Source organism: Engystomops pustulosus, chromosome 2 (genome assembly GCF_040894005.1).
Source record: "Engystomops pustulosus chromosome 2, aEngPut4.maternal, whole genome shotgun sequence".
Classification (NCBI taxonomy): Eukaryota; Metazoa; Chordata; class Amphibia; order Anura; family Leptodactylidae; genus Engystomops; species Engystomops pustulosus.
Window position 1 is genome coordinate 74,451,524 of NC_092412.1, and position 15,756 is coordinate 74,467,279.

The window sequence follows — 15,756 nt, forward strand, 5'->3', positions numbered from 1 at the left end:
ATTCAGCTACTATGGCTTCATCATCTCCAACGGGCTTCAAGTTTCCACAGATTTGAGGCTTGTTTTAACAACAAGATTTTGTGCACATAGCCTTGGAAGGGAGAGTATTGGTATTGGGGTAATGGGTGACCTGTAGAGCTTGCTGGAGCTGAGGTATTATACATGTGGAGAGGGGGAGTTAACCATATGAATCAGATCTGTCCATTGAAGCGGAAATGACAGATAAGCAAGAAAGCTCTGTTGTGCATAGCCATCCATGCAAACTGCCTGGAACAAAGAATAGGACATTTTTATACATACCTATTGGTAAAAGAATTTGACTCTCTTTATAAATAGTCAGAAATGAAAAAAAAACATTTTCCTTTTTAATCTTGCACTTTAATCACTTGTTGTAAACAGTATATGATAAACTTATATCTCCCGTAATGCTTTTAATTGGTGTAAATGATTTGTTTATGTGATGCACATCTCTGATACCATAGACATCCTTTATGTTATAATTAACAATTTTGTATGAGCTTTGCCTGTTTTCTGTCTCCACTTTCTAATGGGCCCATACTGTTAATGATCTGCATAATAGTGAGCATCAATCGCTGGAAGTGCTCATTTATAATATATGACCAATGCTATTAAAAACCAGAAGCTTAGTTAAAGCTCTATTTCCTATCAATAATATTCTTTGATTTTTCATTTATATTTATAAGCACAATAGAACTGCTGTTTAGTCACAAATTAGACAAATTAAAAGTGTTAAAGTAAGTGTTTAAAGCAGACCAGCTTTTTTTCTTATAACCCTATGTTGTGCTTTTTCTTGTCTTTTATGCTTTTATAAACTTCTGAGTACTTAGCCAGGTAGGTGTTAATAACTGTAGAGAAACAAACGTAAGTAAGCTCCAGCGAGGATCCAAAAAATGTGGGAAGTCAGGAAAAATGTAGGAAAATCAAAAAAATAGGAGCATAAAAACTAACTTTTAATTCATGAGGTTAAAAACCATGTGCACATGGGAAAAAAAAAAGCCATGACGCGTTTCGGAAGTCAATCCTTAGTCATACTGGACGGATTTTCCGTGCGCCTGATCCCTATATGGCCTCCTCCATGTCGGTGAGCTGAAAAAAGACTTTATTTTCAGGTGTTAATAACTGGTGGCGTTGTCCCTGTACAGTCGGAAGTCTAATGGACATGACTAATGCTGCTCACCCCGAAAATGTCCAAAGGAAGTGACTGCCACTGCTGCAGACACAGGTGGGCCCAGACCTATCTTTTGTGGTGTGGCCAGGCGACATATTCCTTGAGCGGTGAGGCACAGTGGATGCACCCATTAGTCAGCAGTCATTTGTGCTTCGTGAGGACTAATACTGTCCAATCAGGGCCGAGATTAAAAGAATATGCAGAAGTTTGTCGTCCCCGACTATTCATATCTACCAGGTTACCAAATCACAATGCCTATGAAGAATAACAAAGAAACAGCCTGATAATCACTCGATCAGTATTCGGTCAATATATTCCAGAAGATCTTGCTTACAAAATTAGTAATGGATCTTACATTGAGAAAATACAAGACAGGATCTGTACCTTCTTCATCTTCTGGAACCATTACTGATTTTGGCTTAAAAATAGTTACGTTAACTTTAGTCCATTTGAATGCGTCCAAAGAGTTGTATAAAAAGATGACTAGTCTTTGGTGAGATAAAAAAAAAACTCTCTTTATAGAGATGCCTAACCCTTTTCTAAAAGCAGTTCATTTGGTATAATATTGGTGGCTCTGTCCTTTTCCAATGTTTCACTTTCTTGAAAACTGCAGAATTGCGCTGCGTGGAATATTTAAAATACCGCAGTGTAATTTCTATTGTATATTTTAAAGCGTTGACCTTGCAAAAGACCTTGCTTCGCAAGTAATAAATGCCAGAAAGATTATTATTTTCTGACCTTTTCCCATAGTGGTTCTCTGTTTATAATTGGACATTGATCTGTATAAATATGTTGTGGCCTTTTTATAGAAGACATTTCATACTGGAGCTGTACCTTTTTACTTTATTTCATTTTTTTTAAGAAGCAGCTTATCCTATACTACACAAATGCATTCTCCATAGGGGGAAAAGCCTCATTGGAATGGATAAGAGAACATTATAGCTTTTACAGTGCCACAGAAAATAAATAAACCACTTAATCATGATTTTCCTACGGCAAAGCAGAAAGCCTGCTATTCCTGCTATTTGACCATAATCATGTGTAGTGCCACTCGGTGGGAAATTAAAATTTTTAAAAGCATCTGATAGCCTCATTACAGGGAATTTAGGACCATTTTTAGTACATTTGGCCACTTCAGAATACATTAAATATCTCCATCCTTGTATGTGTGGTTCACAACCTATCTTTTTTACATTACCAATGCTTCAGCCTCTGCAGAGACAGAATCATATCAGTTAAATGGCATGCCAAGTAAATCTGAGCCATTGGCTCTTTTCTTGCAAGAAACAGTAATTTTTCTGGCAGACTATAACTGTCATCCTCCACGGCTCACCTTTTAGTCCTCGATACAAGGACAAACATAGAAACAATATACTGTAAGGAAGAGCAAAGCGCCCATTCATTATTTGAATTGATATCAGTTTATGAGCAAAACAATACAAGTAATAAAAAGGCTTTTAGCAAATTCAGTAAATAATGAGTTGGGAGCAAACATTTAATCCTCAAAATTGTACGTGTTTATTAAAATTCAAAATGTAGAGACCCATAAATCTGCTAGAAAATGTATTCTATTATTTGCACTTTATAATTCTTTGTGTGAGCAAAAGCTCTTTGTCTGCTAGAATGATATTTACGTTATGTTTGGTAAAATATTTCAGTATTTCACATTCTTTTGGAATTTGTTTCAATTCAAAGTTTCATATGACTTAAAATATGCAATTAAACTAGGCTTTTTGAATTATTCTCGTTATTGAGAAAAGCTAGAAGTGTTCTACATCCAAATAGTTCACTGGCTCTAATCGGTCCTAAACTTTTTAAAATTGATGTAACTCAATTAACTTCTGACTGTGAGAGTCTTCAACTCTTAACACATTCAAGATTTTTTTTTCTATGTGAATTACCAAAGGGGGATCTTTTGTCTACTTTCATACTGCGTTTCACCCCTACATTGAAGATATGCATTTTCTATATTATTTAAGAACCCAGTACATACTTAGAACAGGTGCTTTCACCTCCAACAACCCCAAAACTTTGCATTTATTAAAAACTGCTACACTACTGATTCATAGTTGGAATTTTCTCCCTAGCAGCAATCATATTTTGGGATCTCTACTATCAGATGGGTGGAGCTAGGAGGTCTACCCAGTACTACAGATCTGATAGTAGAGAACTTAGAGGGAAATTTACCACTATTTTCGACTTGTTGAGTGCTTTGTTTTGCTTGGCTGGTGATCTCTATTGCATCCAATTTATTATGTATATGCTGTTGCTATGAAATTTTAGATTGTTTTTGCACCATAAAAATTGGATATCCAGAGTACAAATTGCAACTATCCACAAAAAGCTGAAAAAACCTGCTGATTCTTCTGCAAAAATGTGCCAAATCAGGTGCTATCCTACCACTAATAAGCAGTTACATTTTTATTGCGAAATTTGAGTTGCTCAACCCATGATTTTGGTGACAAATTAGTCCCAAATTAGTCAGTTGTTGCACAAAAACCTGCAAAAATCTAGACTTTACAAAACTGTCACAAAAATCCATCAGAAAACCAGCCAAACACACTGATAAGTCCCCATCCCATCTTAATTACATTAGCTCCAGCACTGAACATACAAATTATGCTGTTGTTAGATGTTTGGTTTTGTCCTTGAGGAGACCTCCTTGCTCTACCTGTCTAACAGTACAGAATTTAGAAAATAATGAAATTGATTACTTGAAGAACTGGAGGCCAGAAAATTCAAACTGTGTAAACCTAGCAGAGTGGCACATATTAAAGCATTCAAAGATTTGGAGTTGGTATAGGATGTGAAACGTCTTCTTTAACTAAAAGACAACAAACACAATTTTTTTCTACTTTTGCCATACTCAGTCAGAACTGCTGAACTGTACCATGTGGCATACATTGGATTGTAAAATTGGATTGTTTTATGTAATAAATATCATGGGCAAAGAAATATGTTTTATGTGTTTGCTGCAACTTTATGATTGGAACCCAGAGTATCATAGTAAGTTATACAGATGTACTGTACAGAACAGTATATTTGGGGTAAACATGAAGTTCACAATGCATTGCAACTCAGTATTGCATGAGCGCTGTTTCAAAGGATGAGTTTACTTTGTGAAACTTAATTTGTGGCTCGAACCTTACAAAGCTGAACTAAAATACTGGGGGGGATTTAGTAATTCTGTCACAACCTCGACAGTCGGCATCTGAGATCAGACTACGGAAAGTATAGACCTATGTATTAAAGTAGCATACGGCTGTAAGTGATTAAAACGCCTACAGAACTAATCAGTCGAGCACCATAAAAATGCTGACACAAATGAGATGTGCGGCAAAATATTACATAGACTGCACCTTTTTTTTTTTACATTTTGATTTCAGACCATTTTTTCCTGGTCTGTTTTGCACCAACATTTGCGCCGAAAAATGCAGACATACTCCACATAAATGTGGCCAAAAACGGGAGTTTCCAACAGTTTCATAGCACAGATACAATAATACATCTGCCCCACAGAGTTGAGTTCAGATGGAGTTTCATACTCCGCTATGTAAAATGACTCCAATTCCCTTTAGCCACAGTTTTCAGCCATCATAACATCTTTTTGCCCTTTAAATTATTTACAGAAAGGTCACTGTAATCCAAAATAGTGTATTTGTTTTCCTTCAAACATTAAAAAGGTTTTATAACCTAGTCCTCAAGTGTTACAATGTTACAGTGTTGGCATTCCTTTGCATACCATATGAAAACTGTACCTATCTTAGTGGTAAAATTCCCATATCTCCCTTTCGAAAGAAACATATATTTCACTATACTGAACTTCATCTATTATTTCACCATAACGCCCTTCGCCACTGTAGTAGTATCCTATGCATTTTCTACTTCCCTGCCAAATGCTTTTTACATCATACAACAAGCCGATTACATGGAGTGTTATCCGCTCATTTGTTGCTCTTTCCCAAAATAAAGGAACCTCTCTGGATCAACATTTAACTGTATTTTATTGAAGGTCAAAGTTTCAATAGTAAATAATAGGGAACCTGCTGACATTTTGTAATCTGATGTAGAATCATCTCCGCATTATATAAGAGCAGTTGCATCATCATACTCATTATTGTCAGAGAACTAAGCTGGAATTTGAACTTTATGGTAGGATTTAACGAAGCCTGGCTCTTATTAGACCAATTTATCTGAGAACAATGCAAGCAAATGACAGGTACGTAAACAAAGCGCTTTCACAATTCCCAGAGGTCTAGTCGTCTAGTGTGCTTCACATCAGATGATATCCTGCATCTTAAGGAAATGATCTCTTAGTGCCCTCTTTTTCATTACAATTTAAAAGTAGTATCTGACATAGCCAGTGTTAGCCTCAGATAATGACGCTGACACAAATGCACTTTGACTTATTGAATAACAGTCTTTTCCTCTGCTTTTATTAGCACATTAAAGAACAAAAACCTTCCGATGCTAAACAACTGCACCTTACTGGATTTTCGAGCCTAAACAAAGAACAGTCAATAAAACCTGTGTTAAAAATTAGATTGACTTATACTAAACCTTTTAAATGATACCCCAGTGCTCCCAATTATTATCCGCCTCTGTTTAGCCAATAAAATGAGTAACACTTAAAAAAAAAAAAAAAAAGATGAACCAAGCTTTATTCTTTCAAACTTATTTCCAGTGGGATTGTGCCGAATGCTACATAAACTGTTTTTATGTCCCCTCAATAGATAGAATTAAATGAGTTTTCTCACTGGAGTAAAGGTCATGGGAGAAAAGGACACTGCAGAATTATTATATGGAATCGCCGGTTATTATTAGGCTGGTTGTGGGATTATTTGTGCTTTAATTTGAAACTTTTACAATGCAGCATTTTATTTGGAAATGTCAAATATTTAAATATGAAAGGTTACATTAAAGGTGAATGCATTTCCAGGGGAGGGATGATGCTCAAGACGAAAGAAGGGAGGGGGGATGATTTCCAATTTACAGCTACATTTATGTGTACGGTGTGATGGATTTTACAGGGAAATTGTGTCGCTTTCCTGATGTGACAAGAAATCTCGCAACGAGATGCTCAGCGCTGATGAGTCATCAATTATAGTTAAACTTAGTTTTGCTTGATGTATCAGCTCCTTGAACTGCATAGCATGACAAGATAACACCTCATGCAAGATATTGATGACTCGGATTAAGAATTTATGCAGAATCCCAGTAGGATGCGAGTGTCACGCTTATGGTTCAGTGTCTAACAGGGAATTAAGAGATTTGCATTTTGTAAAACATTATCCGAGAAAGAAATTTACCGCAACAAATGTTTCAACCAAGCCACAAATGTAAGTTATTATGTCATGCAATAAATAATTATCGAAGGCAAAAAGCCATATGGATTCCGGTTTAATTAATAATCGACCTGTCTAATATTATACCTGTTACAACTAGTAAGTGTTCTGAGAATTATAGAGTTAAAGTCTACTTATTAAGTGCTGTAACCTTTAAAAATAGGGCATAAGACTGATACCGACGTAATCACCAGTGAATTTGCTAAAAAGTGGTTATGTGCAGTTGCAGCTTAGTGAATGGGATTTTAAAAGAAACCAACCAAGAGCCCTTTTTCTGGTTCTCTCATGTCCCCAAAAGACAATAGTGTACACATTGCCAAAGAGTTTTTATAGTAGAACTGATAAAAACGGGCAAAAATATAAGTTAGATCAAAGTTTACCTTTCTGCAAGAAGAGCTGTGTCCCGAGTCCCATGGAAGTGTCCAGTGAGGAGTGGAGCAGACATGGAGTAGATATGAGGGACATGTGAGCATTTTTTAAAATTTGAAATTGATGCATGATGGAGCAGTTTCCAGAGGGTGATGGGAGGAATCCACTCCTCACTGGCCACTCCCATGGGACTAGGGACATTGCTCTGCATACAGAAAGGTAGACATTGATCTAACTTTACAGATAACAAATTGCATCTACATGTTGAGTAAACAATCCACAAAGAGACTTTCTCTGCAGATTTTAATTCCAGCTATATATTTATGTTATGTAGTTTTCTTGCAGATTTCAATCTTTTTGATGCCTGAATAATCGTTTTTAAACACTGTTCAACCACCAGAAAAAATTACGAATAAAATGAAAAAATGACATACACTACTAGAATACTGCCCCCTTTGTACAAGACTATGACTCATATAATACTGCAACCTAAGTACAAGAATATAGCTACTACAATACGCTTGCATTGCCATTACTTCATAAGATACATACATTGTACATCTAGTACAAATAAAGAGATAATACTGGCAAATCAACTATAGCCATCCTATAATACCTACAAAGGCCGGTGGCACAGAAGCCAGGTTGTTTGGTCAAACTCGCTGTACGTATCTGCGGGAATAACCATTGTTTAGGATGCTTATTTATATGCACAATAAAATACACACCTATATAATCAGACACATATATACATAATGCATACATAAATATATACCCACAGATATCCATGTACAGACACATGCATGCAATTTTACACACTTATAATCTTATACTTGTATCCTATATCTAATGAATACTAAATATTGCTTACTCTATTATACACAAATTTATTTTGCATTTGCACATCACACATACTTACCCTTTAGTAATAAAAATAATCCATTTATTTATATAGCGCACACAGATTACACAGCGTCCTTTGAGCAGTATCGGTCTATAGGCCAGTATCAGCAGCAGCTGCCCCTGTGGGAGGAGCACAGCCACTCAGAGGCTACTACAGCGGCATGAGGAGGAGGACCTTCATGAGCAAATGCTACAGTGCATGGGCAGCATACAATGTAAGAAAGCCTGTGCTTTCTTTTGGCACTTTGCTGCACTCAATGGCACCTAGATCAATCGGTGCAGTGGGTTGAACGGACAGGTTGCCCCTGGCTTCCTAAATCAGTATACATAAAAAGATTTCAAGTATTATTGTTATTGAACATACAATAAAACTTTTTTTGGAAAATGTAAAAGCTGTAATGAAAGCATTAAAGATAAACATTAAGATATTGATTTTGGTGGTATCAAGCAACCGTCTATTTGCATGGGAGCTCCCCAACTCTCAAAATGCTGATTCCTCCGTTGGTGGACTCCCACCAATTTGATATTTTGATACAGGTCACCAATATTTAAATCTAACTAAACCCTTAAATGTAAGAGGGGCCTACCGTAAAGACATGTTCTAGAACATTCGCACTGTCCTATGGGGGGGGGGGCGTATATACCCTCCCTGCGGGAGCGTGTGCAGCACCGTACCCCGTGAAAAGATAGGACATGTCCTATCTTTCTCGGCATACGGTGCACCATATTCCTCTATAGAGAGGGGCGGGGGTGAGCAGTTCTTCCTCCTTTCCCCGCAGCCACCATGTGGCCGCCGTGCTTAATGATAGGCAATACAGTTATTTTCAGGGCTGTCCTTTGGAATGTAAGTTTATTTAGTCATAAATGTATCTGGTGCTGTACAGGATGTATAGTAGGTTGGTGACTGCTCCTATTACTGTCAGTAACTGTTAACTGTGCAGGAGATAACTAACTAAATACTTCAATTGGGATTAACAGAATAATGATAGACTTCACACAATAGAAAGCCATTGAATTATTGCAGCACACTAGGTATTTCCCTCTATTCATCACTGAACTGTTTCTTATGTATTAGTTGAATGTGGTATTTACAACTACGCTTATTCAAACAATTTGAGTTCATGTAAAGAAAACCATAATGAGATACTTACATATTCTGAAAGACTTGAGTTCTATTGTCTTTGCTGCAATTTGATTGCTCTCTTAGCTTAAATTCTTCATTTAGCCTATAGTATAGAAGAACGTATTCATCCGCTTGAGAAAAGAGAAGAGATTTGAAGCTAGAATACAAGATATGTCAATAACGTGTTATGCGTCTATTGTTACTTTCCTGTAAGATGAACAATGCTTTTGTAAAATGAATAGCTGAATCTTCGCTGTTTAATGTATACAAGATGGGACAATGAACACAGAGGTGCAGCTATGTTACTCGAATCCGCTACTTATAATTTTTGCCTTGAATTCTCAACATAGAGCAATTGATTTAGGCAAGTTATTTGCTCAGCTGTTAGGTAAATATCATAGCTCATCTTAATGTTAGGGCTCATAGTCATGACCATATTATAGATCTTATAGATTTTATAGAGTTGCATTATGGCTTAGATGTGTATGAGTCCTCTATTTTTACTAGCAGACATATAAAAGTTTTTACTGTCAGATTCTTTATGAAATGTTTCTTTAGGCTACTTATATCCGGAAATTATTCCCCCCTCATAACCTTTGCTTCTAGAAGAGACTATCTCAATACATTTTGAGCCTGTCCATCAGTGCCCGGAGGCTATATTGCTCTGCATGCTTCTGCAGTTCTATGCAGATGGCATGTGTACATGAGTCCTTGGAATATATTGTCCTACTAATGTTACAAAACAACTATGAAGATATTCATAAACTGCTAATATTCTTGTACATTTAAAATATGTTACTTGAAATAGCTACATTCTAGCCACTGTTGCACTCCACGCTAAACTTGTCAATATTAAAATTGGTTTTATAGGCGCTTATAGTATTTATGAACAAATCATTGAATATCTGCCGTTAACAGTACAGCACCAAGAAGCAATCATACAATAAGATGGAATCAAGAAGTGCACAGCTCCATTTGTAGTGTATTTTGAATCACAGTATATAATAGCTATTCAGAAGGGGTGCCGCATTTCACACTTGCATGATTAACTATTAATTACCTATTGAATATATAATTTGTAGTATAGGATAAGAAATTAAAGTTTAGCAGTTAGCATGTTTGTTATATAGTATTCTGATCTTCAAAATTTCCACTATCCCCTAGACTACTGTAGCTTAAACTGCGGGTCACAAATCCCGCAGGCGGTAAAATTTAGACCTATGAGTGGTTGTGAGCAGGGACGAGCCGACCCAAAGTTGGATCTGTACTCAGCTGGACCTGAATTTAAAAATCCTGTTCAGGCTCAGGTTACGGTACTGAACCCGGATCAGGACAATGCCACCGGTAACAGTTAAATGTTTTAAATGATGTCAGAGACTGCATGTGGCACACGGTCTGAATGTGCACCGAAAAACCCCTCTTAGTGCAGAATTTTGTGCTGTGTCGGTTATAGTGCAGCCACTGACACTTTATAATATATGTGCAAGCAGTTTGCATTGAAAAGAACATGCAAGGTAAGACATAAACTGGTGCAGGATCTTTAATAAATGTAGGCCAATGACTATTATTTTAGTAAACCCTAGTGATTTGGATTCCTTTAATCAGGAAGTGAAGATAAACCATATTTTCTGTATATATACTATACATCCTATCCCTAACAAGATAATGGGCTTACCATTCCTGAATTTTTATATTTGATAGAATATTCTAGAAACATGTTACTCTAGATTTGATCAAAACACTGTAAAAACTTTTTGTTCATTTTGAAAAGAACTAGCAGGAGTATTAGGGGATGTAGGAGAGTGTTCTTTTGAGCATGTTACAAAACATTATTAGTTTATGATGAAGCTCAGACAAGTGAAATAATCATCTTTTCTATCTAATCAGTACTTGCTTCATTTGATTGCTATTTCTCATTGGCCAACTTCCATCAAAGTCTCCGGATTTTAGGATAAATCAGCTGTACTGGAGAATACATTTCATGTTGTGTATGGATGAGTTTATTAAATGTTAGGATTGTGCTTGACTGAGTTTTGTTTTGTTTCTGTGCACCATGTCTAAAATATATACAGAAAATAAATTGTGAAGCATCCTTTCTGCCCACTCAGTGCCGTGAAGCATTCATCTCTTCCAAAAATGGGAGAAGGTAAAAAGGACAGGAATGTATGTAACCCTCATAAGACAATAAATATCAACATTCTACCTTGTATTCACACATACAGAATATATATATATATATATATATATATATATATATATATATATATATATATGGTATATAATGTAAAATTAATCTTTATACATGAAAAGGTACTTATATATGGGCTCATATAAAGTACTTGATATCCCATATGAGCTTAAAGTAGGTAAAAAAAAAAAAATCACTGCTATTCCCCTGCTTGCCCAGATCCTTTGTTTTAGTGACGTCTCAGTAATTTAACTTTCACCAATCTAAATTGGCACCAAACTCATCACAATGAAAGAAATTACAGGCGGTCCCCCTACTTAAGAACACTTGACTTACAGACGACCCCTAGTTACAAACAGACCTCTGGTAATTGGTAATTTACTGTACTTTAGCCGTAGGCTACAATAAACAGCTTCAGCAGTTATCAAAGGTGTCTGCAGTTAAGCTTTATTGTTAATCCTGGTTCTTATGACAATCCAACATTTTTAAAATCCAATTGTCACAGAGACCAAAAAAATTCTGTCTGGGGTTATAATTATAAAGTATACAGTTCCGACTTAGATACAAATTCAACATTAAAAAAACCCTACAGAACCGATCTTGTATATAACCCGGGGACCACCTGTTCATTGCAGTCTTTCAATGATTTTGTTGGACTCAGTTCTGCATAGTCTGTTTTATTCCCTATACTGTTTACAATATGCTTTACAAAATACACCACCAGCATACACATCTCACCATCAGCCTACATCTGTCTGTACCAGTAAAGTGCCAGTCTCTTGTGAGACATTCCTCTGTGTCTCCACCCTGTCTTTCTCCAGGGTCTTCATTCACCATGCCAACCTGTTGTTTATTACAAACACGGAGGTCCATAGAGCTTTTTTCTTGAAATGAAATGCTCATTTACAAATTGTATTGCTGCTATATTTAGATTTCAATATTTGTTCATGGTTAGACATTTATAAAATGGAACAGTAGGAATTCATTTCTTTATTGTGGATTTACTCTCCATTTTGAGATATATATATATATATATATATATATATATATATATATATATATATACATGGAAATACAGGCAAGTTTGTTCTTAAGTTGAATTTGTATGTAAGTCGGAACTCGTAACTCTAGACAAAGTTTTTTTTTTGCATTTGGGGATTTTCATAATTTAGGTTTATTATGGGAACAAGGATCAACAACAAAAGTTTCATTTTAAACACCTTTGATAGCTGTTATGTTGACTCTTGCAGCCTAAGGATAAAGGATAAATTACAGGCATCCAGAAAGAATCAACAGAGGTCACAGGGGCATATAGGTCCGTCTATTAGTCGGGTGTTCTTAAGTGCCTGTATTAGCATTTAATTCCTGTGATATTCATTAGGTGCGTGTGTTGAATTATTAATTATTATTTTTATTAATTTGTTTAACTACTTTTTTGTGTAGAATTTCCAACTGAATAATAAACTTTGCATAAAGTTAGTACAATTTAGTGAATAAACCTATGTAATATATCTTATCAGGACAAGGAGCTTCTTACATCACCATCTATCTTCCTGTCTTCCTTAATAACACTAAGCATTGTGGCTCAGTGGTTAGCACTACAGCCTTACTGTGCTGGGGTCCTGGGTTCAGGTCCCATCTAGGTCAATATCTGCAAATAATGTGTATGTTCTCCCTGTGTTTGCATGGGTTTCCTCCCACACTCCAAAAACATACTGGTAGGTTGATTAGATTGTGAGCCCCATGGGGACTGTAGCACTGCGCAATCTGTGTGTTCTATATAAAAAAAGGAATTATAATTATAATCATTTTTTGTAAATTTCTACCAAATTCTCTTCTGCTAGTAAGGACAGTAGAATCCCACTAATGTCCCAGCAGTTAGGTTTCTAGCCCGCTGATTAAAGCGGATTGCAAATTCATGAACAGAAAAAGGAAAAGACTGTTAGAAAATGAAGACTGCAAGTCACATAATGATCAGTAGTTCTTTTTATGTACTCTCATTACCATAGTTTATTGACTTTTTCTAACAGTGAAGTACTATTCATTCATTATTATTTTCAGTAAGTTTATGTCAAGATAATCTATATTCTAATACAACTGGAAGACCAAATTAGCCCATCCCATCATTCTTAAACAAAATAAAAAAGATAATGGGGCAGATTTATCAAGCTGTCTGAAAGTCAGAATATTTCTAGTTGCTTATGGCAACCAATCACAGCTCCCCTTTAAAATATTCATAAGTACTGGTAAAATGAAAGCTGAGCTGTGATTGGTTGCCATGGGCAACTAGAAATATTCTGACTTTCAGACAGCTTGATAAATTTTCCCCAGTGTCACTATGTTTAGGTTCAATACTAAAGGCATTTGCATGGCATTACTATAAAACTGATTATTGAAGCATTTCCTATACTCATATAGTTATAAGCTCTTGCTCTCTTCATAGTATTAATAGCACAATTATGGAGTATCTGGCAGTGCATTATTACCCATTTATGGTGTAATTGATATGTGTCACTTCATTGCAATCTATTTTTACACTTGTAGATCCCTGTTGTAAAACTCTGGAGCGATGCAACACAAAGTCTATGTGTAAGACTGTCTGCACTGGTAAGAATCGGTTTCTATATTTCGTATTCACATAATATCCAATCTCCCACTGTACAGTCTACTAAAATACATTACGTAGCGCTCATTCTGTTTTCCACACACAGTTTGATTTTGGTTACAGAAGGTGCATATTGAGGTTATACGGAATGTTCTTATGCCAAAAAAACGAATTCTGCTCTATCACATGCGTATATTTTGCTTTTGGGTCAGGACAAAGCAATCGGTTGTCTTCTAGCGGAAATAGTCTGACTTTTTAAAATGGATACAATGTGATTCCATCTATTTCTAATATAAAAGTGCAAACCAGCTTTGACAGGACTGCTCATTTTAAAATTCACAAAATTAGAATACATTTAAATTCCCCCGTATTAACTTTATCATAATGGCAAATTCATTTAGTGGATATAGCAATCATGTTTTAATTCTCTCCATAAAATTGAGACGGACCTCTTCTTTTCTGCATGAAGTGCAGGTCATATCAGAAGCGTCAGCAGCATACCAAGTGTGCGCCATCTGATTCACTATAACATTTGCATTGTTTTAAATATCTATCGGAGACTCACTTACGTGTATTTTTTTTTTCTAGTTATATTTTCCTGTATAAAATATTATATTTAAATATCTTAATATTATTTATCACACTGCCTGCACTTTCGACAATTGCTGTTGGTCTCACAAAGGCAATAGATATCATAAGGAAACGAATGTGTGAGCACAGTCCATATATCTCATTTATTTTAATGGAGGTTGACTGTGCATTCACTAGATATGAGGATCAGACAATACCATTCATGAGAATGTCAGTAGTCAGACCTTCAGTGTTCCTGACTCCTATGGTAGATTTAGTTAATATGCTTTTAGAAATGTAAAATGGTAAATTGTAAAATGTTTACCCTACTTTTTTATGCTTATTCACGTGGCACCTGTCCAGTCACTCTATAGTACAGTAAAGTAGAGAATATTTCAAGGCCATGAAGATGAAGCTGAGTAGAAAGAACCCTTGATAATATATTTGTGTTAATGGTTTATTTTGTTATTCCTCACCATTGAATATGAGCTGGAATACTTTTCTATTTATCTAATAATCCAGCTATTACCAGGTCTAATAGCAATTTTACTGCATTATGAAACTATGTTGTAAGCATTTTACTTATGCTACTTCTATTATTGAAATAACTGCACGTTTTAAGTAGAATCAATTAAGCAGGTACTTTAGGATTTCTGTATTCATGCTAAAACTCCCTGCAAAACAATTCTATGGAACTGAAGGGACTCCACAAGACTCAATATAGAAGCTCCAAAGAGGATTGAATTGTAAAAATGTTTTCCCTAAAAGTGTTTCTAATGCAGGATACCTAATTAATACAGTGTCTAATGGGATATGATTCACATACCATTTTCTGTCAAATCCGGATTCACTAAGGTGTTTATCTCCTTACTAACACATGCTGTCGATACTTATAGATGATTCAAACTGCTCTTACCAAGAACTATATTATACTATTATAATTTGTATAATTATTTTATAGTAATAAATAGAGTAAATCCCAACAGGACCCCTTTTTTGGGAGTAAGAGCCCTGATTACCCTGCCCATACACAGTAATGAATTGTTTTCTCTCTACCAATGTTGAAACTTAGTCAATCGACTAGATGTCATTGGGATAATCTTGACTTTTACAATCCCTCCTAGGAGTCCTGTCAAAATATACTTAGCTTATACTTAAAGATATCATTGGAATTTGACCTAATAAACCACTACCAATATTATATCAACCAGATTACCGACTTTCAGGTAATGTTTTTCATGACTCACTGTGGTGGGATCATCCAGAAAGTCCAGTTTGAAGTGAAAGGTAATTTGATTGTAGAAAGTCACAGAGGTGGAGAGTTTAGAACTGAAGTCAAGCTTTCTCTGCCTAATAAGCCCCTTATGTTCTCAATGACAACAGTCATCAAACATCTGGAGAGCCAGTTATGAGGAAGGATCGTCCTATAACAATTACATAGAACGAGACATTTTGAGGTAGGGA

General features: G+C 35.7%; 1 protein-coding gene across 4 annotated transcripts in view; it reads left to right on the forward strand.

Annotated features, from left to right (window-relative positions):
• PCDH17 (protocadherin 17) overlaps positions 1 to 15,756 on the forward strand; it is a 138,150-nt gene that overhangs the window by 52,980 nt on the left and 69,414 nt on the right. For 3 of the 4 annotated variants that reach the window (XM_072135302.1, XM_072135303.1, XM_072135300.1), the window contains one exon: positions 13,662 to 13,724. The exons of the other annotated variant lie outside the window; for it this stretch is intronic. In XM_072135302.1, coding sequence (XP_071991403.1) covers positions 13,662 to 13,724 — 63 coding nt within the window. The remainder of the gene's footprint in view (positions 1 to 13,661; positions 13,725 to 15,756) is intronic. 4 annotated transcript variants of the gene reach the window in all.